General features: G+C 45.9%; 1 protein-coding gene across 1 annotated transcript in view; it reads right to left on the bottom strand.

Annotated features, from left to right (window-relative positions):
* LOC139279608 (GATA zinc finger domain-containing protein 14-like) overlaps positions 1-26,874 on the bottom strand; it is a 319,765-nt gene that overhangs the window by 189,510 nt on the left and 103,381 nt on the right. The window contains exons 23-25 of the mRNA XM_070898724.1: positions 16,131-16,178; positions 6,760-6,789; positions 6,460-6,489 (exon numbers count right to left, since the gene is read on the bottom strand). Of these exons, the coding sequence (XP_070754825.1) occupies positions 6,460-6,489; positions 6,760-6,789; positions 16,131-16,178 (108 nt within the window). The remainder of the gene's footprint in view (positions 1-6,459; positions 6,490-6,759; positions 6,790-16,130; positions 16,179-26,874) is intronic.

The following is a 26,874-nucleotide window of genomic DNA, read 5'->3' on the forward strand; positions in this document are numbered from 1 at the left end:
GTTGTACCACCTGCGCTTTCTTCATCCACCGCCTGTTCTTTAGGTCCCAGGTTTTTTGTTGAACCTCAACCTTGAGCCGTCTGTAACGTTGCTTTGTAGCTCCCGAGTTTGGTTGTTGCTTGAGGCTCAAAAATGCTCTGCTTTTACGATCTATTAGTTCTTGGATCTCCTGATCGTTTTTGTCAAACCAGTCCTGGTGTTTTCTGGTTGAGTAACCAAGTGTCTTTTCACAGGTACTGGTTATGGAGGCCTGGAGTGCAGACCAAGTGCTGTGGGCATTGAGCATCTCAGGGTCATCAAGGCACGCCAGATTGGCTGTGAGGCGCTGGCTGTATCGGGCTCTCTTAGCTGGGTCTTTAAGTGCCCCGGCATTAATTTTTTTGCGGCACTGCTTCTGCTGTCCCCTCTGCTTTGGGGCTATGTTAATATTGATGATGGATCGGATTAGGCGATGGTCCGTCCAGCAGTCATCAGCTTCCGTCATGGGCGCGGGTGATGCACACATCCTTGCAATCCTTGGCTCGGACGATGACATAGTCAAGCAGGTGCCAGTATTTGGAGTGAGGGTGTTGCCACGATGTCTTGAATTTGTCCCTCTGGCGGAACAGGGTGTTGGTGATGAGTTTTTGTTCTATACGTTTTGTCAGGAGTAGGGTGCTGTTGGAGTTGGATTTCCGTACCCCCTCTCTGCCAATCACGCCTCCCCAGAGGGCTGTGTCTTTGCTGATCATGGCATTAAGGTCTCCTCGGAGGATCAATTTTTTCGGCCTTGGGGCCAGGAATGTCTCAAGGTTGGAATAAGAACCCTCTTTAACCTTATCCGTTGCATCGAGTGTTGGGGCGTACACACTGATGACTGTAGTGCATTGGTTCCGGGATAGGGTAAGGCGAAGGGTCATCAGGCATTTGTTAATCCCGCAGGGGGAGACTTTGAGGCAGCCGACCAGTTCATTTTTGACAGTGAAGCCGACTCCATGAAGGGGGCATTCTTCCTCTGGTTTTCCTTTCCAGAAAAAGGTATAACCTCGACCATGTTCCTTGAGCTGGCTTTCCCCTGCCCGCCGGGTCTCGCTTAGGGCGGCGATGACGATGTCAAAGCGCCTAAGTTCCCGAGCAACTATGGGGGTGCGGCACTCCGGCCTGTTGCTATTGGACTGGTCCATTAGGGTCCTGACATTCCAGGTGCCGAACTTTATATTAAATGAGTGGAAGACCTACCAAAGCAAGTATGTCCTTTATGACATAAGGAGACCAAAACTGTACATAGTGCTCCAGGTGTGGTTTCATTAAGGCTTTATATAATTGTGGTAAGATGTCTTTGTAAAGTCCTTACTCTACAGTATGAAACCTCACGAGGCACATTCTGGGGGCAAGGTCACCCTGTGACCTTAACTCTGTATTCACAGGACTCCAAAGACGATGACCCTGCGTGGGACCTCCCTTTTTATACCTGTGTGATCAGGTAAGGAGTGTCTCCCACAAGTTCACCCCTTGTGGTCAAGGTGTGCATCTAGGTTGTGTGTATACAGTAATACAGTGGTGTTACATTGTGGTTACATACATGACATCACCTCCCACCCCCCCCAAAGTCTTATTGGGATCATAGGTTTAGTCTTTCAGGCGGTCTACACTCTCTCGTGGAGCGCCGCAGTTGGGACTCTGGTTGTTGGACACTGATGTGAGTGTCTGTCACCTGTGGTGATTCCGGCCTGTCCGGGCTGACCACAGGGACTGTGCATTCTTATGATTGCTCTTGTTGCTCGTTCACTGGCGGTGTTGTGAGCTCCATCTCTTGGTCTTCTTCAGGTTCCTCCGTGTCGATGCTGAACCTTTTTTTCACTTGGTCCAGATGCTTACGGCACATCTGACCATTGTTGCGTTTTACCACGATGACCCTATTCCCCTCTTTGTCAATTACAGTGCCCTCAAGCCATTTGGGCCCCAAGGCGTGATTGAGGACAAATACAGGATCATTTATTTCTGTACACCTTCCCCTCGAATTACGGTCATGGTACTCATTTTGTGACTTGCACTTGCCCTCAACTATGTTGGTCAGGATGGGTGAATGAGAGACAACCGAGTTTTGAGTGTCCGTTTCATTAGTAGCTCTGTGGGCGGGACCCCCGTGAGCGAGTGCGGTCAGGATCTATAGGCCAGCAGGAGGCGCGATAAGCGGCATTGTAGGGAGGGTCCTTGAATCCTGAGCATACCTTGCTTAATGATTTGGACCGCACGTTCCGCCTGGCCATTGGAGGCTGGCTTGAACGGCGTAGTCCTGACATGGTTGATGCCATTGCCCGACATAAACTCTTGAAATTTGTAGCTTGTGAAACATGTCCGGCAAGCCATGGGTTGCAAAGATCGCACGTAGGCTTTCCATTGTGGTGGATGACGTGCATGAATTCGATCCATTTCGAGTACTCATCTACTACAGTAAGGAACATCTTACCCATGAACGGGCCCGCATAGTCAACATGAATGCATGACCATGGCCTGATGGGCCAGGGCCATGGGCTGAGCGGGGTCTCCCTGGGGGCATTACCCAGCTGGGTACATGTCGTGCACCTGCGAGCACAGTGTTCCAGGTCTGAATCAATTCCAGGCCACCAAATGTGTGACCGGGCAATGGCCTTCATCAGCACAATGCCCGGGTGCTCGCTGTGGAGTTCCCTGATGAATGCCTCCTTGCCCTTCTGGGGCATAACTACCCTGCTGCCCCATAGTAGGCAGTCGACTTGGATGGAGAGCTCATCCATCCGTCTGTGGAACGGTCTGACCTCCTCAGGGCATGCTCCGTGTGCGGGCGCCCAATCCCCAGTCAGGACACATTTCTTAATCAGGGATAGGAGGTGATCTCTGTTTGTCCAGATTTTGATCTGGCGGACTGTGATGGGGAGCTGCACTGTCAAAGGCATCGACAGCCATGACTATCTGGTGGCCAGTGGAAGCCTGCTGAGCGCGTCAGCGCAATTTTCAGTGCCGGGCCGGTGCCGGATGGAGTAGTCATAAGCAGCCAGCGTGAGAGCCCATCGCTGTATGCGAGCTGATGCGTTGACATAGATAGCCTTGCTGTCTGATAACAGGGATGTTAATGGCTTGTGGTCCGTCTCTAATTCAAACTTCCTACCAAAGAGGTACTAATGCATTTTTTTACACCATAGACACATGCAAGCGCTTTCTTATCGACCATGCCATATCCCCGTTCTGCTTGAGAGCGCAACCTGGAGGCATAACCCTCAGCATTGCCCTGCTGCAACACGCACCCAACCCCATAGGACGATGCATCACATGTCAGAACAAATTTTTTTTACAAGGGTCAACAACTTGTTTGAACAAAGTAGGTTTCGCGCCCGATCAAAAGCCCGTTCCCGACAGTCCCCCCAAAACCAAGCGCAATCCTTATGCAGGAGCACGTGTAGCGTGCTCAAGTTCGGCAGAAAGTTCCTGAAATAGTTTCACAGTCCCAGGAATGAATGCAACTCCGATGTGTTGCAGGGCCTAGATGCTCGTCGAATCGCCTCTGTTTTGGATTCGGTGGGCCGAATCCCATCTGCAGCAATCCTCCTGCCCAAAAACTCAACCTCAGGAGCTAAGAACACACATTTAGATTTCTTGAGTCGCAGGCCTACCCGGTCCAGGTTGTGGAGGTGTTCCTTGGTGTCTTGACCCGTGATGAGGATGTCGTCCTGGAATACGATCGGTCCAGGAATGGATTTGAGCAGGCTTTCTATGTTTTGTTGAAAAATCGTGGCCGCAGATCGAATGCCAAACGAACAGTCCCTTGTGCGTGGTGATGGTGGTCAGTAGTTTAGATTCGTCGGCCAGTTCCTGGGTCATATAGGCTGAAGTGAGGTCCAACTTGGTGAACAGCTTACCGCCTGCCAGTGTGGTGAAGAGGTCCTCCGCTCTCAGGAGCGGGTATTGATCTTGTAGGGACACCTGATTGATGGTGGCCTTGTAGTCGCCACAGATCCTGACAGAGCCATCTGCTTTTAGGACGGGAAGGCTGGGGCTCACCCAGTCGCTGAATTCAACATGCGAGATGATGTCCTCTCTCAACAGCTAGTTCAATTCGCTCTCGATCTTTCCTCGCATCACATACAGCACCGCTCTGACTGTGGTGCACTGGCGTCCGGGGTGATGTGTATCAATACTTTAGTGCCTTTGAAAGTCCAGATGCCAGGTTGGAATAGCGACTCGCATTGCTGTAGGACTTGTGAGCACGAACTTTGTTCCACAGATGACATTGCATGAACATCCCCCCCCCCATTTCCAGTTCGTCGCGGCTAACCAGCTCCTCCCCAACAGTGTGGGACCATTGCCCGGGACAATCCAGAGCGGCAGCCGATTCACTAACCCATTGTGTGTGACAGCCAACATTGCACTGCCTAGCACCAGAATGATTTCTTTAGTGTCAGTCAGTAATTGTGTCTCAATACGTGCTAATTTGGCTTTAAGTGGCCATACCTTCTCAAATTGCTGAACGCCCATGAGTGACAGGCTGGCCCCAATGTCCAGCTCCATGCGTACTGGGATACCGTTTAATAAAACTCTCATCATCATTGGTGGCGTTTTGGTGTATGAACTGTGAATATTCGCCACACGGACCCGCTGAACCTCGACGTCCATCGATTTGCCCCAAAAGTCATCCTGCCTCAAAGAACCCTCTTCTGGTCCATCCGCCTCATATATTAGTCTGGTTGCCGACTTCCTGCACATTCGAGCTAAGTGGCCACTGAGATTTCAGTTCCTGCAGACAAACTGTTGAAATCTGCAAGATCTAGCCGAGTGTTTTCCCCCACACCTCCAGCATGAGTTAAAGTTTCCATTGTTAGGAACAAAGGGACTATGGCCAGGCATTCCGCACTGACTGTCCCTTGGACTGCTCCTAAGTACCCTATTAGTGGTGTCAATGTTCCCATCCCGGGCCGCATTGTCCACTGTGATGGCGTGAATGTACATTCAGCCTGCCATTGTCTCTGTTGAAGTCCTACTCTGGGGTCTATTGCTGCCTGGGGAGTGTCGGACTGCCCTTGCCAAACTGCGGGGCTCTGAGGCGCATTAATGATGTTGACTCTCTGATTCATTGCCGTGTTAGAGGCAGAATTGCGGGCATATATTATTTTCATCTCTTCCTCCCCCGCCATGAACGTTTGAGCTATCAACGCCGCCGCTTCCAAGGTCAAATCCTTGGTCTCAATTAATTTGCGGAAAATTCCCGCATGACCGATGCCCTCGATAAAGAAGTCCCTTAGCATCTCCAACCCAATTGTGCTCATTTCTGCATACAAAGGTTCTTGTTGCCTCGTCGCCAAATGTTGTGTATGCAATAACTGTTAGACTGAGTACTATTTAACTCCAAGAGGTATGACCTTGGCTCTGCTTTATTAAGGCCCAAAGTGGCTAATGTAAAAATGGCTGGCCTTTTATACTTGGACTGCACACATGTGCGTGCAGCCTAATGGCCTCCAACAGTGACGCCATCTCGTGGCTAGTGATCCCAAAAGTACATACATGACAATGCGGAGAGGCTGGTTCCCCTGGCTGGAGAGTCTAAAACTAGGGGCCATAGTCTCAGGATAAGGGGTCGGCCATTGAACTGATGGATAATTTCTTCACTCGGAGGGTTGTGACTCTTTGGAATTTTCTACCCCAGAGGGCTGTGGATGCTCAGTCGTTGAGTACATTCAAGGCTAAGATCGATACATTTTTAGACTTTAGGGGAATCAAGGGATATGGGGATCGGGTGGGAAAGTGGAGTTGAGGTCGAAGATCTGACTGAATGAGGAAGCAGGCTTGAGGGGTCGTATGGCCTACCCCCGTTTTTATGACTTCTGTGGTTTAGAATTATTGCTGAGGTTGCAAAGTAATCTTTTGAAGGTGATCAATCCTAATTTGTACAATTTTTATGAATGATTAATTAGTACATGTTACAATTGTGTAAAATTCCATCTCTGTTGAAGTTGCAGTTGTTCCCGATGCTGGAAAGGATACAGTTGACGGTGTAAGTGTGGAGAGCATCAAAAGGTGCATTTATATCAATTGATAATACTAGTTAACAATTTAATGGGAAATCAGTTGTTCCTGATTAATCCCAAATTATACCTCAATTCATATTCATTTGATAAGTAATTGAATTCTGACATTCAGAAGCCCGTTTAGCCAGTATTTTAGCACAATATTTTTCAAGCAATATTTGAGCACTAAAGCCAGGAAATCTGTCTGCTGGTTTTGTATTGCACGTGAAAATATTTTCTTCATGCTGGGAAAAATGGATCCCACAGAATGAGAACATGGCCATGTTAATATAGATCAGTGTAAGGGCTTTTCTTGTTACAAGAATTGAGGACAAGAATTGAGGATTGAGCTGTGAAAAAGTCTAATACCATACAACTGAACTTAAATCAAATTTCACTACTTTGCATTATCTGGATAAAGTAAAATTAAAACATTGCTTACTTCCGATGGTGCCTCCAAAGATTTCTTCTTCTGAAAGACACATCATAATTTGAAATGAGGAATATTAGACATTGCCAAGGTAAATTCATGTCACTATTGGCGTAGGTGAAAGTTTAAGTATGGAGAATGTTAATGATTCCATCAACTTTCCTGTATCCTGTTGATAACGGTGATATTAACCCATAAAAATGAATGCATTAGCATTGGCATTACAATCAAAAAACCGAGGTCTGAGTTTGTATATTTTTATTCCATCTTCATTCTGAAGATATTGCTCAATCTATATTGCTAATTTCATACCTGTTGTCGAAATTGATGACGTATTTGATGCTGGAAGGCAAGTATTTCAAGGTATAAGTGCAGATATTACAAACTAATTCCATCTTTCAATAGAAAAGCCCAGTTGTCAAGTCAACAGAAAGGCACTTTAGGACCACAATTTTCAGAGTATTCAGTGCACGCCTATAATCTGCATGGGTGTTGGCTGGAAGAGCCACAGTTTAGGCCAGGCCATGATGGCTCCTGATCAGCATTGTGGGGCAGAGCCTCCACCTGCTACAAGCAAGGCCATCAGTGTTAGGGACTATTTACATCGGGAGATCCCACTTTCTTGGCTCTCAGAGAGACCAACCATAGTGTTGGCAGAGTTTTGCCTCTTGGCCAGTCAACAGGGAAATTAGGGCCTGTGGGACAGTGTGGCCAGTTTTTATTGTATTGTTTGTTTATTACTTCATCCAAATATACTGGTGTATTTTTGTTAAATTCAGAGGGGTGGAAATTCGGTTGTTTCGCGCTGCAATTAGCTGCCAGAAGGGGTGTTAAAGCGGTGTAATAGCTTAGTGACTGGTCACGCAGTTTTTAGTGCTCCACTAGAAAATTCAGTTGAGGGCTAACTGGGGCGGAAAACGCTCGTGCCTGGCTGCTGACTATCAGGCTGATCATGGCGTCAGTCGGGTGCAATGACTGTGTGAGCATCCCGGTCGCTAAATTCAGTGCAGTCGTCTCATTTAGTGACCGCCACTAATCACGTCTGAAAAAAACAGTCCAGCGTCGTTGACTGGTGGCTATTTAAAGGAAGGAGGAAACGCTTCCCTCGGAGGTCAGTCAGTGCAACGTTTACACAGAGCACGGTGCGTGAGCCTCCCGAGTTTGCAATGGCAGACAGACTTATTAACAGTTTGCTAACAAATGAATTTAAATACTTTAATGGGTACATTAGTAGTCCAACAGCTGTATTCCAAATCGGTCTATGGAGCTTGCACAATGAATTCCAGAATATAACGCGAGGATTTCCGTTAGCGCCCCCCGGGTGACGGTTGATTTAGCGCCCCGTCAGCTCTTGGCCCGATTCAACCAAATTTATTGACGGAAGATGCAAACTTTTTCAAGGCGCTATACTTCACGCTCCGCCTGGATTTACGCCTCAAAATGGGCGGTAATGAATTTCCACCTCAGTGTTGTTCTAGTTGGGGTCACTGATACTGGAAGTGAACTTTTGAAGGTCTGTGTGTGAACAACAGTAATCCACTCTGTGCTCTTGCAGTGGCAAGTATCAGCTAACAAGACATAAGAACGAATCAGTAACAAAAAGCCAATGAGCCCACCAAGGTCACTCCATGTATTAATATTCTTTTGTGCCCCACTGGTCGTTCTATGTGAAACATTAATACCCCCTTATTTACCCTTTTACCCACAACCAGTGTTGGCCAGAGGCATTCCATTGGCACTGTTGGATTTGGAGAAGGAAGGCAAGTTTGTGTAGAAAGATGAGTGGCAGGAACACTGGCACAGCAGGTGGCTGGCACTCACCCACCTGGATCATTGGATCCAGGGAGAAAGAATGAATGTCAGAAGGGACCTACCTGCATTGGCCATCAAGTGAGGCAGTCACTGGGTTATGCTATATACTGGTGCCTGAACTTCACACAATGCAATACGGTGACATACTTGCCTGTTGCACCTAATGTCTTCATCACATTAAAATTTTAAATGACTTGCTGATTTCAAGACATTAGTGGTGCCATTGTCCACTTCAACCAATAAGTCAATCGAATAAAACCGGATGGGCCATCCGGCATCGACCTAGACACCAGCTTCGGATACAACAAAGGCACAACCAGCCCAGTTGACCCTGCCAAGTCCTCCTCACTAACATCTGGGGACTTGTGCCAAAATTGGTAGAGCAGTCCTACAGACTAGTCAAGCAACAGCCTGACATAGTCATAGTCACAGAATCATACCTTTCAGCCAATGTCCCAGACTCCTCCATCACCATCGCTGCCAATGTTCTGTCCCACCGGCAGGAAAGACACATCAGAGGTGGTGGTACAGTGATAGACTGTCGGGAGGGAGTGACCTTGGGATTCCTCAACATTGACACCGGATCCCATGAAGTCTCATGGCTTCAGGTCGAGCATGGGCAAGGAAAGCTCCTGATGATTCCCACTTAGTGCCCTCCTGCAGATGATGAATCAGTCCTCCTCCATGTTGAACACCACTTGGATCAAGCACAGAATGTACTCTGGGTGGGGGACTTCAATGTCCAGTACCAAAAATGGTTCGGTAGCATCACTGCTGAACGAGGAAGCCGAATACTGAAGGACATGGCTGCCAGACTCGGCCTGCGGCAGGTGGTGAGGGAACCAACCTAGGGTACAAAGATAGGTGGGAAAGCATGTTGTAAGGAGGACACAGAGTCTACAAAGGGCTATAGATAGGTTAGGTGAGTGCAAAAATTTGGCGGATGGAGTATAATGTGGGAAAATGTGAGGTTATCCACTTTGGTAGGAAGAATAGAAATGCAGATACAGCAAGTAATTTAGGAAGGCAAGTGGAATGTTGGCATTTCTTGCAAAAGGGGATGGAGTATAAAAACAACGCAGTCTTGCTACACCTGTACAATTGAGACTATTGGTGAGACCACACCGAGAGTATTGCATACAGTTTTGGTCTCCTTATTTAAGGAGGGATATACTTGCATTGGTGGCAGTTCAGAGAAGATTCACTAATTTGATTCCGGAGAAGAAAGGGTTGTTTAATGATGAAAGATTCAGCAGGTTGGACCTTTACTCTTTGGAGTTTAGAAGAATGAGAGGTGATCTTAATGAAACATATAAGATTCTGAGGAGATTGACAGGGTAGATGCTGAGAGGATATTTCCCCTCGTGGGGAATCTACAACTCGAGGGCGTATTTTCAGAATAAGCGGTCGTACATTTATGACGGAGATGAGGAGGAATTTCTCTTCTCAGGGTTGTGAATCTTTGGAATTCTCTACCCCAGAGAGCTGTGGAGGCTGAGTCATTTAATATATTCAAGGTTGAGGCAGACAGATTTTTGAACTACAAGGGAGTTAAGGGTTATGGGCAACAGGCAGGAAAGTGGAGTTGAGGCCAAGATCAGATCAGCTATAATCTTATTGAATGGCAGAGCAGGCTCAAGGGGCCAAATGGCTCCCATCTGCTTATATTTTTTACGTTCTTATGGACTTCACCTCGTCGTCACCAATCTACCTGTTGCAGTACATCTGTGCATGACAGTAGTGGTAGCATTGACCACCGCACTATCCTTGTGGAGATGAAATCCTGTCTTGGAAAGAGCAGTCGTGCTTAGTTCCACATCCCTGCTTTTTGTCCTGATCCTCAAGTACCTGTCCATCTCCCTTTTAAAATTATTCATGGAATTGGAAGGGTACAGTAGCATAGTGGTTATGTTACTGGACTAGTGATCCAGAGACATGAGTTCACATCCGACCACGGCAGCTGCAGAATTTGAATTATACAAATGTGGAATGGTGAACATGGGAGTATTGTATTGTCGTAAAAACCCTGATTTCCTTTAGGTGTGACTTCAGACCAACTGCCCTCTGAAATGGCCTCGCAAGCTACGCAGTTTTGTCAAACTGCCACAACAAACTGTAATAAGATTCAAAGCAGACAGGTCAACTGGCCTCGTCCTCAACAATCTATCTCTCACAGATGCATCTTTCCATGGTCAGAGGTGAGGATGTTCACGTGTTCACCACTCAGTCCCTGTGAAGATAAAGTCCCGTCTTCACACTGAGGATAACCTCAATCGTCTACCACAGTGCTAAATGGGATAGATTCAGAACAGATCTAGAAACTCAAAACTGGTCATCCATGAGGCACTGAGAGACATCAACAGCAGCAGAATTGTATTCCACCACAATCTGTAACCTCATACCCTCACTCTACCATTATGATCAAGTTAGGAGACTAAACCTAGCTCAATGAGGAATGTAGAAGAATATGCCCTGAGCAGCACCAGGCGTACCTAAAAATGAGTTGCCATCTAATGAAGCTACAACTCAGGACTACTGAACAGTGGAAGCAGAATGCTATAGACAGAACTAAGGATCGCACATCCAATAGATCAGATCGAAATTTTGCAGTTCTGACTCTTCCAGTCATGAATGGTGGTAAACAATTATCTCAGCCCAGAATATTAGTGCAAGTTTTTTAGGGCGGTGTCCTGGACCAACCATCTTCAGCTGCTTCATCAATGACCTTCCCTCTATCATAAGGTTGAAGTGGGGATGTTCGCTCATAATTGCACAGTATTCGGTTGCATTCAGAACTCCGCAGATAATGAATCAGTGCGTGCTCGCATGCAGCAAGACCTGGACAATGTTCTGGGTTGGCTGATGTGTGGCGCGAATGTTACTTGCTACTTAAGTGTCAGGCAATGACCATCCCCAACAAGAGAGAGTCTAACCACCTCCACTTGACATTCAATGGCATTACCATTGCTGAATCTCCCGCTATTAACATCCAGTGGTCACCATTGACCAGAAACATAACTGGACCAGGCAGATAAATACAGTGGCAACAAGAACAGGTCAGTGGCTGGATATTCTGTGGCGAGTGACTCACCTCCTGACTCCTCAAACCTTTCCATCATTAACAAAGTACAAGTGAGGGGTGTGATGGAATACTCTCCACTTGCATGGAGGAGTGAAGCTCGAGCACTCAAAAGCTCAACACCATCCAAGACAAAGCAACCTGCTTGATTGGCAGTCCATCACCTTAAAGATTCACTCCCTCCACCACTAGTGCACCGTGGCTGAAGTGTTTACTATCTACAAGATGCACTGCAGCACTTCAGCAAGACTTCTTTGACAGTACCTTCCAAACCTGCGACCTCTATCGCCTATAAGGACAAGGGTGGCAGGCTCATGGGAACACCAGCTACTGCAAGTTCCACATCATCCTGACTTGGAAATATATCGCAGCTCATTCATCATCGCTGGGTTAAAATCCTGGGACTCCCTAGCCAACAGAACTGAGGGAGTACATTCACCACACGGACTATAGCGGTTCAAGGCGGCGGCTCACTGCCAATTTCTCAAACGCAATTAGGGATCGGCGATAAATGCTTGCCTTGCGAGCGACGCCCACATCCCGTGAATGAATTAAAAAAGAGCTTCCACCATCTTTTCAGGTAGACCGTTCCAGATCCCAAACACTGAGTGAAAGAAACATCTCCTCATTGCTCCTCTAGATCCTTTGCCAATGATTTTGAATCTATGACTTCGTCCGAGTGAATAGCTTTTCTCATTCATGATCTTGAAAACCTCTATTAGGGCACGACTGTTCCAGTGAGAACTGTCTTAACTTTTCCAACCTCTTAAATGAAGTCCCTCATCCCTGGTAACTTCCTGGTAAAGCTCCTCTGTACCTTTTCCCAGGCCTTTGCATCTTTCCTGAAGTATGGTGCCCAGAACTGTCCAAAAACTTTCTAGCTGGGGCCTAACCAACGATTTATGAAGTTCTAGCATGGTCTCTTTGCTTTTACATTTTATTCTTCTATTTATAATCACATGAAAACATATATAAACCACCATATCAACCTGCCCTGCCAGCTGTGTGATGGGAAATGTAGTCAGGGCTGTTCATGGGCTGTGCAGGGCATAGTACAAAGGCAAGAGAAGTTCTCCCGTATCAGCTTAGCATGAATTGATGCTGCATCTGACACTGAATTGTCCTCAGCCTCTTTTTCATGCTGCTGCTGATAATCTGCCTGATCACCTTGCTGCCCTTGGGTATTTGCCTCTCACTCTTGGTGTCATCCATAAGCAGTCTGGTTTACGATGCGAAGGGGTGAACCATACAGGTGACTTCAGCAGTCCTGGACACTGTAGCTGAACGATATTGTGGAGCCCATCCTCCACTGATCCAGGCAGCTGAAGTGCAGCTTCAAGATGCCAATCATTGCTTCTGTGATCATTCATTGCAATGAACCTTAGCCGAATTGTACAGATTCTTAATCAGAGTGGCGGCATCAAGAGGTGCCGATATAGATATCTTTTAAAGTGGGCGTTCAAATGGAACAGGCCATAATGAAGCAAATGAAATTCTGGGTCTTGTAGTACGGTCACTTTGAATTGAGAAAAGGAAGAAAATGATGTTGAATTTATATAAGATGCTAATTAAGCCACAGGAGAGTCTTCTGTCTCATGACATCAAACATACCAGAGACATAGATGTGATTCAATAACGATTGACAGGAATGATTCCAAATATCAGAGGTTCCAATATGAAAAGTGGTTTGAAAGATGGGGGATTTTTTTCACTAACTCAAAAAGGTGAATGCATATTTTAAATGTTTTGGAGAGAATGAATTGATAAAGATTGCTTCCACTGCGTGGCCGATCAGTAATTTAGAGACCCGAGTCAGGATTACCAGCAGAAGAATCAATCAGGGACTTCGAAGAAAGATTCATACTGAGAGTAATTAGAACATGGAAAGCTCTTTCACAAATGGGTGCTGGCAGATACTGGATCATTGTTAAAAGTGAACTGGATAAATATATGGAAAGGAAGAACATGAAAGGATGCAGGAAATGGCCAAGGAAATGTGATTAAAGAACATCACTCCATTAAAAGAGCGAGCATTGTTGCATAACTGATGGGATGAATAGTCTCTGTTTGGGTCTAATTTCTATGATTCCAGTAGTTTATATATATATATATATATATATATAAACAATCTGTACGAAGAATCAACCAGATAGATTGTAGCAAATCTGGCAAACCATTGATCACTGTGTTTGCTGACTTGGATAAGGAATGTGATTACATGAGTAAGTTCAGCTTAGATTTTACTGATTACAAAGTTTTGATGAGATTACACTTTTTCTTTGTTCATCATTCTTCTCCCTTCATCTTTACGCTGTATAAGACCAGAGTGATAGCACTGCCTTCTCTAGCTCACTCTTTCCATTGATCCTAAAACTGTGGATATCCCTTCCTCCTGCAGTCTACAGACCATTAATAGCCAAGCCACCTAACAACCACTCCTTGATTTGCCTCCCATGCTCCACCACCTCTCTTTTGCACCACACACTGATGTCCTTCACCATGGCCATATCATATATCAAACAGTGCAGCACAAATACATATGCGTGTTAAATCAATAAGATTGGAGAAGGGGAAAGCAACGAGTAAAATGAAAGCTAGATGTGGAGATGAGTGATTTTAAAGTGAGGAAGCGAATCAGTTTGATACATGTGAAGAGGTTCTTCCTGCAACGAGTAAAATGAAAGCTAGATGTGGAGATGAGTGATTTTAAAGTGAGGAAGCAAATCAGTTTGATACATGTAGTATCAGGATTAGAAATCAGGGAGATAGGATAAACTAACAAGGACACCTTGAACTAAATGTAATGGAGGAACGATTCACATTGTGAATCATTAACTTATAGAGAAGTCTATAAAGAACCAGCACGGTATTTGATAGATTGAGTTGAAAACACAACATGCATTAATGAACTTACCAGCGGTAGATGTTGCTGCGAATTTGGAGGGAACAAAAGTTTAAATTAGATTTGAGGAATAAAGATTTGGGCAAACGTTTCAATGGAATCCACTTTGGTGGTAAAAACAGAGAGACAGACTATTATCTGAATGGTGACAGATTAGGAAAAGGGGAGGTGCAAAGAGACCTGGGTGTCATGGTACATCAATCATTGAAGGTTGGCATGCAGGTGCAGCAGGCGGTTAAGAAAGCAAATGGCATGTTGGCCTTCATAGCAAGGGGATTTGAGTACAGGGGCAGGGAGGTGTTGCTACAGTTGTACAGGGCATTGGTGAGGCCACACCTGGAGTATTGTGTACAGTTTTGGTCTCCTAACCTGAGGAAGGACATTCTTGCTATTGAGGGAGTGCAGCGAAGGTTCACCAGACTGATTCCCGGGATGGCGGGACTGACCTATCAAGAAAGACTGGATCAACTGGGCTTGTATTCACTGGAGTTCAGAAGAATGAGAGGGGACCTCATAGAAACATTTAAAATTCTGACGGGGTTAGACAGGTTAGATGCAGGAAGAATGTTCCCAATGTTGGGGAAGTCCAGAACCAGAGGTCACAGTCTAAGGATAAGGGGTAAGCCATTTAGGACCGAGATGCGGAGGAACTTCTTCACCCAGAGAGTGGTGAACCTGTGGAATTCTCTACCACAGAAAGTTGTTGAGGCCAATTCACTAAATATATTCAAAAAGGAGTTAGATGAGGTCCTTACTACTATGGGGATCAAGGGGTATGGCGAGAAAGCAGGAATGGGGTACTGAAGGTGAATGTTCAGCCATGAACTCATTGAATGGCGGTGCAGGCTAGAAGGGCCGAATGGCCTACTCCTGCACCTATTTTCTATGTTTCTATGTTAATACAATAATCTTCTATATTATTGTATGATATAAAGAACACAGTCACTTAGTATTATTGCACAAGGAAAAGTGATATATTGGCAATGTTGTTGTATGAAACAGTGAAAGATGATTGCTGGGGTTTTCTGCCCCTCTTTTCCCATTCCTGCAACCTCCCTCGACCCCACATTTAATTTTAATGTACATGAAATGATGGGCTGTTACGTGCACAGTCAGAAAACCCCCGCTGATCATATCCTTCTGTATGTCTTTTCCTTGAAACAGTGTTTGCAAATCAATGGAAAGGGTCTTCATGGGACGATCTTGGATGGTTCCTTAGGAACAGCTACAGTGAAAAAAATCTTTGGTCTCACATATCATCATCTCTGAACTGTGTTAGATCCTATAATAGATACATTAAATGTTTCTTCAAGAAAACTGCCTCATCACTTTTATTGAATGCAGTTGTTGCTGATATTGGGATGTGACAGTGATTGAAAATCATATTAGATGGTACACAGACTGAAGAACTGGTAATATTTTGAAGTAAAGTTATAGCCTCAATGGTGGAAACTGGTCAGGGAGGCAGTTGATTTACTCTCTGCTCCCGCTGCCTGCCTTCCAGGCCATGATAATAGCCCAATGTTTTGAGCGGATGAGCAGTACACCCACAGGAAAGTAGCAGGGTCATGCTTTACATAGGCAGATCAGTGCCAAATGTAATATTAGTCTGAGGCCTGAGCAGGGGATGTGACACGTACCCGGCAGGCCGTACCAGCCAAGCGATGGATCGTGGGTCAGAAGAGGCACAGGTAGGTAAGGGTTTCAGACTTTTTTAGTCTTCCTTGTGGGCCAGGAAGAGCAGGATTGCTTGTCCAGGCCCAGCAAAGGAATTTTGGGACCATCTTGTCCCCTTCCTTTCCCTGATCACAAACACCCCCTTGGCCCCCGTTAAAATCAGGAGTAAATAAATCCAAGCATGAATGAGAATGTAAGCCATGTCTACTTTACCTTTTGTTGCAGATGGTAGTGGACCATATGCATGACCGGTTATTCTGTCTGGAAATGAAATGATTTGGAAGGATTAAACAGAAATTAAAGAGTAAAATCTCTATTGCAAGGAATACTGCAATGCAACAAGCTCAAGGTTGCTGGAATCGGAAGTCCATTTGATCCACACTGATTCTGTTATGATGCTGTTTAACATGAAGAAGACAGCCCGGTAGCGTTATTACACAATGAAAAATAAAATGCTGGTGATGCCACTGAATGGAATATTGTATTTTGATATATCGCTGGAAGATAAGACTGTGTCGTGAATGAGATGGAAAATCAGAGTTTGATGGTTTCAGTATGAAGATGTTGCTTACAGTTTTAACTGAAAGTTACTTTTTGTACACCTTTTCTGTGCTTTTGCTGCTGATTGATGGACCAGTACAGAATGTTGAAATCACACAGTGAGTTTTAGCTGTTGGTTATGTTGGAGCCCCAGTTGATGCTGTGAAGGAAATGGATGATTTTCCATGTTGGAACAATGATAATAAATTCCATCACCATTCAATGACCCCCACCTGTGATTAATTCAATCGAAGAAAACTGCTTTTTTCATTGTTCCTTAACTGTTAATAAATTCATGGTTGTTGAAGTTGGAGTCAGTGATGTTTTAAGGTAATCATACAAATTTACAGCACGGAAGGAGGCCATTTTGGCCCATCGTGTCCGCGCCGGCCAATTAAGAGCTATCCAGCCTAATCCCACTTTCCCGCTCTTGGTCCGTAGCCCTGTAGGTTACAGCACTTTAGGTGCACATCCAAGTATCTTTTAAATGTGGTGAGGGTTTCTTCCTTTACCACCGTTTCAGCCAGTGAGTTCCAGACCCCCATCATCCTCTGGGTGAAGAAATTGCCCCACATATCTCCTCTTAAAACCCCCCCACAATTACTTCAAATCTATACCCCCTGTTGTTGACCCCTCTGCCAAGGGAAACAGGTCCTTCTGATCCACTCTATCCAGGTCCCTCATAATTTTATACACCTCATTCAGGTCTCCCCTTAGCCTCCTCTGTTCCAAAAAAAACAGACCCAGCATCTCCAATCTTTCCTCATAGCCAAAATTCTCCAGTCCAGGCAACATTCTGGTAAATCTCCTCTGAACCCTTTTCCAGTGCAATCACATCTTTCCTGTAATATGATGACCAGAACTGCATACAGTACTCCCAATTGCAGCCAAACTCGTGTTTTATACAGTTCAAACATGTTATGTATGCAATAAAGGTGCAAACTGAGTACTCTTTAACTGAACAATGTACAACCTTGTTCTGCTTCATTACGACCCAAAGTGCCTGACTCACAAAATGGCTGGCCTTTTATACCAGGGCAGCACCATGTGCATGCTGCTCAGTGGCCTCCAACAATGACACCATCTGGTGGCTAGAAAACAGCATGTACATACATGACAATACATTCTCTGAGATCTTATCACAGTCTTTGACAGGTTGAGACGGTCCGGTGCTTTACGCTCCCGGGTTGACCATCTCAGTTTGATTTCGGCCTTGGGTGAATGTGCGGAGTCTGTTGTGGCATTGGGCAGGATAGCTGACTTGTTGGGGGGTGGCGGTGGCCATGTCAGGAATTGCAAGTCCATTTTTATTCAACAAGTCCGTGATGGAAATTCCGGGTTCACTGATGACCCTTGAGTCCACTGAAGGCAGCTAGTAGGTTGGTTGGTCGTCGACGGTTTCTTCGTCTGACTGCTGTGGCTCGTCTGTGTGCCTCAGCTTTGTTTGATCCATGTGTTTCCTGCAAGTTTGCCCATTCTTGAGCTTAATAACAAATCCTCTGTTGCCCTCCTTGGCCAGGACCGTACTAGCGATCCATTTGGGACCTTGACCATAATTCAACACATATACAGGATCATTAACAGAAATTTCGCGTGACACAGATGCATTATCGTGGTACCCTTGTTGACTCTGTCTTCTGTATTCAACATGATTACTTAAATCCGGGTGTACAAGAGATAACTTGGTCTTAAGACCCCTTTTCGTCATGAGTTCAGCAGGCGAGACCCCTGTGAGTGTGTGGGGTCTTGTCCTGTAACTCAGCAGTATGCAAGACAAGCGGGTCTGCAGTGACCCTTGGGTTACTCTCCTCATTGCTTGATAATTTGTAATGCCCATTCTGCTTGCCCATTGGACACAGGCTTGAACAGTGCTGACCTTACATGTTTTATGCCATTAAGTTTTTAAAAACTCCGAAAACTCCTGACTGGTAAAGCATTGTCGCTCACCACTATGTCAGGCAGACCATGTGTCGCAAACATGACATTGAGATTCTCTATGGTTGCCGTGGACGTATTGGATGACATGATTATGCATTCTATCCACTTCGAATAAGCATCCACCACCACTAAAAACATCTTGCCCAGGAAGGGACCTGCAAAAATCTACATGGATCCTGGACTAAGGTTTGGATGGCCATGACCACAGCAGTGATTCTGCTGGTGCTTTGCTGAGCTGCATGCAGGTGTTGCACGCATGCTTCCAGCTCAATATCTATTCCTGGCCACGATACGTGGGACATGGCGATGGCCTTCATCATCGCTATACCCGGATGTGTGTTGTGTAACTCACGCACAAACTTCCCTCTCCCTTAGGCATTACAACTCGATTGCCCCACAATATGCAATCTGCTTGAATAGACAGTTCGTCCTTGTGACGAATGTATGGTTTGGCCTCCTCGCACATTTGCTTAGGTATGGCAGACCAATCCCCTTTGAGGATGCAACCCTTTACCACCGATAATATCGGGTCCTGGCTGGTCCAGGTCTTAACTTGTTGAGCCACCACTAGCGTTCCTTCACTCTCAAAAGCATCTATAACTAACAATAGGTCCGCCGGTTGTGGCGTTTCCACCTCCGGTGTTGGCAACGGCAACCGGCTCAAAGCATTCTGTGTGCCAGGTCTGTGGTGAATGACATAATGATAGGCAGATTATGTCAGCGCCCACCTTTGGATGCGGGATGAAGCATTGTTATCGATACCTTTGCTCTCGGAAAACAACAAAATGAGCGGCTTATGATCGGTCTCTAATTCGAACCTCAGACTGAACAGGTATTGATTCATCCTTTTAACATCATACACACACGCTAAAGCTTCTTTTTCTACCATACTGTAGGCTCTTTGTGCTTTCGACAAACTTTTGGATGCATGCACGACAGGTTGAAGTTTCCCCGACTCATTGGCTTGTTGTAACACGCAATCAATTCCATATGACGATGCGTCACAGGCGAGAACTATGCGTTATAATGTACCAGCAGCTTCTTCGAGCAAAGCAGATTGGTGGCTTTCTCGAAAGCTCTTGAAATGCGCCCCACACCCAGTTGTTGCCTTTTCTCAATAGCAAGTGCAGTGGTTCAAGTAAGGTGCTCAATTTAGGTAGGAAGTTACCAAAGTAATTGAGTAGACCCAGGAACGAACGCAGTTCTGTCATGTTCTGCGTTCTTGGGTGCATTCTTGATGGCTTTGGTTTTCACGTCAGTGGGTCTGATGCCATCAGCGGCGATTTTCCTCCTGAGGAATTCGACCTCCGGTGCCATGAAGACGCACTTCGAGCATTTAAATCTGAGTCCTGCTCTGTGCAAACACAGTAGAACCTCTTCCAGGTTGTTCAGATGTTCCTTGGAGGCACGACCGGTGAACAAGATGTCATCTTGGAACACGATGGTTCTGGCAACGGACTTCAGTAGACTTTCCATATTCCTCTGGAATATTGCTGCAGCCGAGCGAATTCCAAACGGGCACCTGTGATAAATAAACAGTCCTTTGTGCTTGTTAATGCACGTAAGTCTCTTCGATGTCTCAGCCAACTCCTGCGTCATATAGGCCAACATCAAGTCCAGTTTTGTGAACGACTTCCCTCTATCTAACTTCGCAAACAAGTCATCAGCCTTCGGTAACGAGAAAGAATTGTCAGAAGGGACCTACCTGCATTGGCCACCAAGTGAGGCAGTCACTGGGTTATGCTATGTACTGTTGCCTGAACTTCACACAATGCAACATGGGGACATCCTTGCCTGTTGCACTTAATCTTCACCACATTGAACTTTTAAATCTAGGTATTGCATTCGTTCCAGCTGTTGTGTATGTATAAAATAGGTATATACCTTGTACACTCAATGTACAGTTACATAAGACCACTGAATGTACCTTCACGCTGTATACTCTATGCCTGTACCACAGAGGCTGCAACTGGTGGAGACCTAGGGGTCACCTGTACACTGCAGGTAACCAAGTATAAAAGGGAGCTCACCTTACAGTACCCTCATTCAGGAGCTGCAATAAATGGACTAACATCACAACAGTTCAAGTGCAATACCTTACTTTGTGGAGTCATTTCTAGAGTACTTACAGACACAATAACTGGCGACGAGATTATGAATTTCCACGCGAAAAATGGATAAGCGTGGCAACTTTCAACAATTCGCTGATGGGGAAGAATGGGATGCCTTTGTGGAAAGGCTCAAACACTTTTTCATCGCGAATGACCTGGCTGGAGACACACCGACCTCGTTGGCTGATAAGCGCAGAGCCATCCTGCTCAGCAGTTGTGGACTCACCCGTGATGGCCTTGTCAGGGACTTGCTAGCCCCAGAGAAGACGACAACCAAAACGTATGTGGAGCTCGTAATGATGATAGAGGAACAGCTCAAATCTAAAGAGAGCATCCTCACAGCCAGACACCGGTTCTACACACACCGGAGGCCTGAAGGCCAAGAAATCGCAAAATATGCAGCAGACCTTAGACGAATGGCTGCACCGTGTGATTTTGGCGACCACCTCACCGAATGACTGAGGGACATCTTTGTTACTGGAATCGGCCATGAGGGCCTCCTCCACAGCCTGCTTTCTGCAGACACCATGGTCACCCTGCAGAAGGCAATTAACGTCAGCCAGGCATTCATGGCCTCGGCCTGCGATTCCAAGAGAATGATGACTAACCCCCAGGACTCTAACCCGGCAAGTACCGTAAACCGACTGGCGCCCTTTAGAGGCAAGACTGCTACTCCGAGTCCCGCAACCCTGAGTCCGCCACATGGACCAACCGGCCAGCCCCATGCTGGCGCTGTGGAGGAAATCACAGGGCCCACCAGTGCCGCTACAAAGACTATACTTGCAAAGGATGCAATGCGAAAGGCCATCTACAGCGAATGTGTAAGAGAAATTTTACTCATCGAGTCGCTGAAGAGTTGTCCGATCACCCGGGCTCCAACGCTGATGAAGATGAAGAGTGTGTCCAGGAGGCAGCTCAGCCCCAGGAAGAGGTATACGGAATGTTTACCTGTTCCAACGAGAGTGCTCCGTTGAAAATGGAAGTTGAAATCAACGGTGTCCCAGTTTCGATGGAGGTCGACACAGGGACGAGCCAATCGCTGATGAATCAGGCGGCCTTCGAGAAAACTCTGGGACAATCCAATCGAACGACCTAACATGATCCCGATCCAGGTGAAGCTGCTCACCTACACAAATGACACCATCCCAGTCGTTGGCAGCGTGGATGTCCAGGTGTCCCACAGCGGCACGATGCACAAGCTACCTTTGTGGATCGGCGCTGGTGATGGTCCAACGCTGCTAGGAAGAAGATGGATGAAACAAATCCAAATCTGTTGGAGCTGGGAAAGCCTCCAGGCCCCAGCGGTCGACGTCCTATGTGACCCCAAATTTGGATCCATCACAGCACCTGAAAATCCAACCGTCCAACTCGACTGCGCGGCGATGACACCGACCGCACAACCAACGGCGAAATGATCCAACCCAAACGACCAGACTTCACCTTCCAGGCTCCAGTGGCAGGACTCCGGAGGAAGATCGGTGCAGAAGGTAACTTCCCTGTTTCCGTGGCAGAACCTGGGGAGAAAAGGATCACCGCAACCGACCTCGTGGAGAGAAAGAAGATGGCACCCGCACCACGAAGTGAAGTGCCTGAAGTCAAGATGGCCACGACTAGACCACGGGGGGCAGCATTGAGGCAGCAACACATGATGCTGAGCAGCGAACCGGATTGGGCTAAAGATTGCAAGACCCTCTTAAAGGAGACCGGCAACCCAGCACAATTAAAGGGACAGTTCCACTCTTTGTACAGCGATGCCGGTGATACACATGTAAAAGATGTAATTGACAAATGCAAGTATCTAAATGTAACTTTGAACTGTGATGCCGGTATATACATGGAAAAGATGTGATTAACAAATGCAAGTAGTTAAATGTAACATTGTACAGCGATGCCGGTAGTACACAGTGAAAAGAGGTAATTGACAAATGCGAAGATGTAAGTGACAAATGCGAATATGTAAAGACAACTAACAATGTCGAATCAGGTGATTGCGGCCGGAGCCAGTGTATCATGACTGTAAATGATGAAATTATGTGTGATGCTGGGTTCTACTTGTATGCCAACAAAACCAAGGGCACCCTCCAATCGGAAGCACCCAGGTCCAGCGGGCTACCCGTTCATGTAGCCTGAACCTCCAGGACCAATGTGATGTCCCAGGGAGTGTGGCCACACACAGAGGGAGCATATCCACTGCAGGGCCAGTGATCAGCAGATGGCAAAGGCACCACTACTGGCACCCTGCCCCAGATTGGCCCGACCTCTCTGGCCACCAGGGCCAGTACCGGGAGCAAGAGGCCAGCATCCTCCAGCCCTCCTGACGGGACCTGGGACGACCAGGTTCCCACTACCGCTGAAGGGCAGCAGGGAGACACTACAGCCCTCAAAGGAGGACAGAGAGACCACACATTCCTGTGGCTCTGCCCACCACTAGGCAAAGGCCCTGAGACTCAGCCAGATGAGCGATCCAAACCCACCCAGCTGGCAGGGGGCGCAGCGCCGCCATCAGACAACCTGGACACAGTCCGGTTGCGCTGAAACTAGCGTCCTCACCCACCTGCACCTACACTCCAGAGGCAAGACTGTAACACCATGTATGTACCTTACCTGGAAAATATACTTGTTCCACGACTGCTAAACCCAAACAATGATATAACTAATCCTACTTTCTTTCCCTGTACATGTATGCAAATGCAGGTGTTGAGCCACACACCTGGTCTATGTATGGGGGGGGGGGGGGGGGGGGGGAAGGGAAATGGATGTATGTAGCCATAGGCACACACGGATCACACCCAGAACCCACACAAACCCCACTGCAACCTCCAACCGTCCACTGCTGACCATTTTCCAATGTTGTGGCAATAAGGACTTGGAGGTCTACAGGGAGAGAGCCATTCCCAAGCACAGACAAGGTGCAAGGGCTTTGGGGGCCAGTCGAGGGCCAGAGCACACAATGCAAAGCCCAGTGGCACAAGACTTAGGGGGGGAGTGATGTTGTGTATGTATAAAATAAGTATATACCCTGTACACTCAATGTACAGTTACATAAGACCACGGAATGTATCTTCACACTGTATACACTATGCCTGTACCACCAAAGGGTGCAACTGGTGGAGACCTAGGGGGTCACCTGTACTCTGCAGGTAACCAAGAATAAAAGGGAGCTCACCTTACTGTACCCTCATTCAGGAGCTGCAATAAATGGATGAAGGTCACGACAGTTCAACCTTACCTCGTGGAGTCATTACTAGAGTGCTTACAGACACAATACCAGCCTCACAGAAGTGCACATGGACCCGGCAAGATCTCGCATTAGCCGGTTTTCGGGGCGCAATGTGCATACACGGAAAACTGGCTTTTCCGATCTGTCAAGCTTTCTCTTGACATAGCCTCCGCATCTCCGGGAGAAGAACATTCGCGCAGGAGGGATTGGGCTTTATGCCCAACTCATGCCCTGCAAATGTGCTTCAAACTCTTACGGCTGGTAAAAGCAGGCACACAGCTTACTTTTACCAGCGTAAGAGTTTTAAAACACACAAAAATTAAATTTATTCATACATTTTTATGTTTTAAAACCCTGTCCATTAAGGTAAGTTAATTTTAAACCCTATTTAAACACATTAAAAAAATTCCAACAAATATATATTTTTTCTAAAACATTTAATTAACTTTAATTTCAAATAATTTTAAATATGTGAGATGTGGGAACTCGTAGAAACAGAGTTCCCATTATTATCAATGAGAATACTGCAGTGATTGGTGGTCCAGGCCCACGTGACTCCAGCATTTTTGTACGTACGGGGAAGTCATCTTCCCAAACGCAACGCTTGGAATGTTGGCCTCCGACCAGAATTGAAAACGCCTCCGGTCCCACCAGGTATTTTCGTAAAAAGTTTCAGATCGGAGGCGTTCGTCCGAAGGAAGCCTCTGACTGCAATTTTCTCCCGTTAACTCGTGAAAGTTTAATACATTAATTTTTGCAACTCATTTCATACTTGCTGAAGTTGCTGGTGTTTGAAAAGGTTGCATTTAAAAATGTAATTGGCTTTTGTTCAGCTTTCTTGGTAAAATATCAATTATCCGCAATAAGATGCAATTAATGTCCAGGTAACCGGAATGTCATTTGGAACTGTTAGCCATCCAGCTCCTTTTTGATCATTTCTCTTGGCTCTGCTTCAAATGGATTCCATATGTACAGTATCTAACGGAAGTAGCTTTATCCCTTTCTGAACATTGCTTGAGATGAATGACTTGTGCCCATTGTTTATATACGCACTGCCTCAGTAAAATACTTTAGTCACTTCAGACTGATCTGTACATGTTATTGCATGAAAATTTCTGTGATGTTGGGGTTCTCTCTTTGATTGGTAGTGAAAAAAAGTTTTGGTGCAGGAATCTTTCATTGGAACACTTCATGATATGTAGCCTGGGAGCATCGGAGTCACTTGTCTGATGTGTTTCTATCCATTCTGAGCTATAGAGCCTGAATCTACATGACTTGCTCCAGAATTGTTCTCACCATTGGTCTATCTATTGGAAATACAACTTCTGACTTATAATCTAGGGGGTAATTATCACCTTCACCACTTGGATGGTAAGTGAACATTGGGTCGGTTCTATAACAGACGGGTGATCTGTTCCCCTGGTTTACTGTCCAAGTCCATTATTAAGGAAGCAATAGCAGGACATTTGGAAAAGCATGATTCAATCAAGTAGCGTCAGCATGGTTTTATGAAAAGGAAATCATGTTTGACAAATATGCTGGAGTTCTTTGAGGATGTAACGAGCAGGGTGGATAAGGGGGAACCAGTGGATGTGGTGTATTTGGATTTCCAGAAGGCATTCGATAAGGTGCCACCATAGGAGGTTACTGCACAAGGTAAAAGTTCACGGGTTGGGGGTAATATATTCGCATGGATAGAAGATTGGCTAACTGTCAAAAAGCAGAGAGTCTGGATAAATGGATTATTTTCTGGTTGGCAAACAGTGACTAGTGGGGTGCCGCAGGGATCAATGCTGGGTCCTCAACTATTTACAATCTATATTAATGACTTGGATGAAGGGACCGAGTGTAATGTAGCCAAACTTGCTGATGATACAAAGATGGGTGGGAAAGCAAATTGTGAAGAGGACATCAAAAATCTGCAAAGGGATATAGACAGGCTAAGTGAGTGAGCAAAAATTTGGCAGATGGAGTATAATGTGGGAAAATGTGAGGTTATCCACTTTAGCAGAAATAATAGAAAAGCAAATTATATTTTAAATGGAGAAAAATTGCAAAGTGTTGCAGTACAGTCCTGCTACAACTGTGCAGGGTACTGGTGAGGCCATACCTGGAGTACTGCGTACAGTTTTGGTCTCCATATTTAAGGAAGGATATACTTGCTTTGGAGGCTGTTCAGAGAAGGTTCACTAGATTGATTCCGGAGATGAGGGGGTTGACTTATGAGGAAAGGTTGAGTAGGTTGGGTGTATACACATTGGAGCTCAGAAGAATGAGAGGCGATCTTATTGAAACTTATAAGATTATGAGGGGGCTCGACAACGTGGATGCAGAGAGGATATTTTCACTCATAGGGGAAACTAAAACTACGGGACATGGTCTTAGAATAAGGGGCCGCCCATTTAAAACTGAGATGAGGAATTTCTTCTCTCAGAGGGTTGTACATGTATGGAATTCCCAGCCCCAGAGAGCTGTGGAGGCTGGGTCATTGAATATATTTAAGGCAGAGGTAGACAGATTTTTGAGCGATAAGGGAGTAAAGGGTTCTGGGGAGCGGGCAGGGAAGTGGAGCTGAGTCCATGATCAGATCAGATCAGCCATGATCTTATTGAATGGAGCAGGCTCGAGGGGCCATATTGCCTACTCCTGCTCCTATTCATGATGTTTTTACGTTCTTATGTGAGAGCTGGATTAATGTGATTCAATGAAATCACACACTAGTGCCAATTTGCAAACCACAGAAGACACTTTTTGAGCTGCTTTTATATAAGTTTGTGCTCAATGCTGAAGCAGATGGCAATTATTGCAGTGATGTGATTTCATACCCAGTTTTGACATTGTAGTGGATATTGGTACTACGGCGAATATAGTTAATGATGTCATTGTGGAGAATATAAGCTTAACATCAGTTTAAAAGAAAGGAGATACAATGCTAGTAGAGGAAACTCCTTATTCATATTGAGAATTTTGGTTTCTAGCTTAATTGGAAATCTGTACTGACAGTATATTGTTTATTATGTACCTGTTGTTGAAGTTGATGTTGATGTTGGTGCAGGAAAGAACAGTTGATGGTGTGAATATGCAGCATGGAAAATCATCCCATCATCTTTAAATGCAGAATACCAGTTGTGAAGTTATCAAACATGCA

Source organism: Pristiophorus japonicus, chromosome 14 (assembly GCF_044704955.1).
Source record: "Pristiophorus japonicus isolate sPriJap1 chromosome 14, sPriJap1.hap1, whole genome shotgun sequence".
Lineage (NCBI taxonomy): Eukaryota > Metazoa > Chordata > Chondrichthyes > Pristiophoridae > Pristiophorus > Pristiophorus japonicus.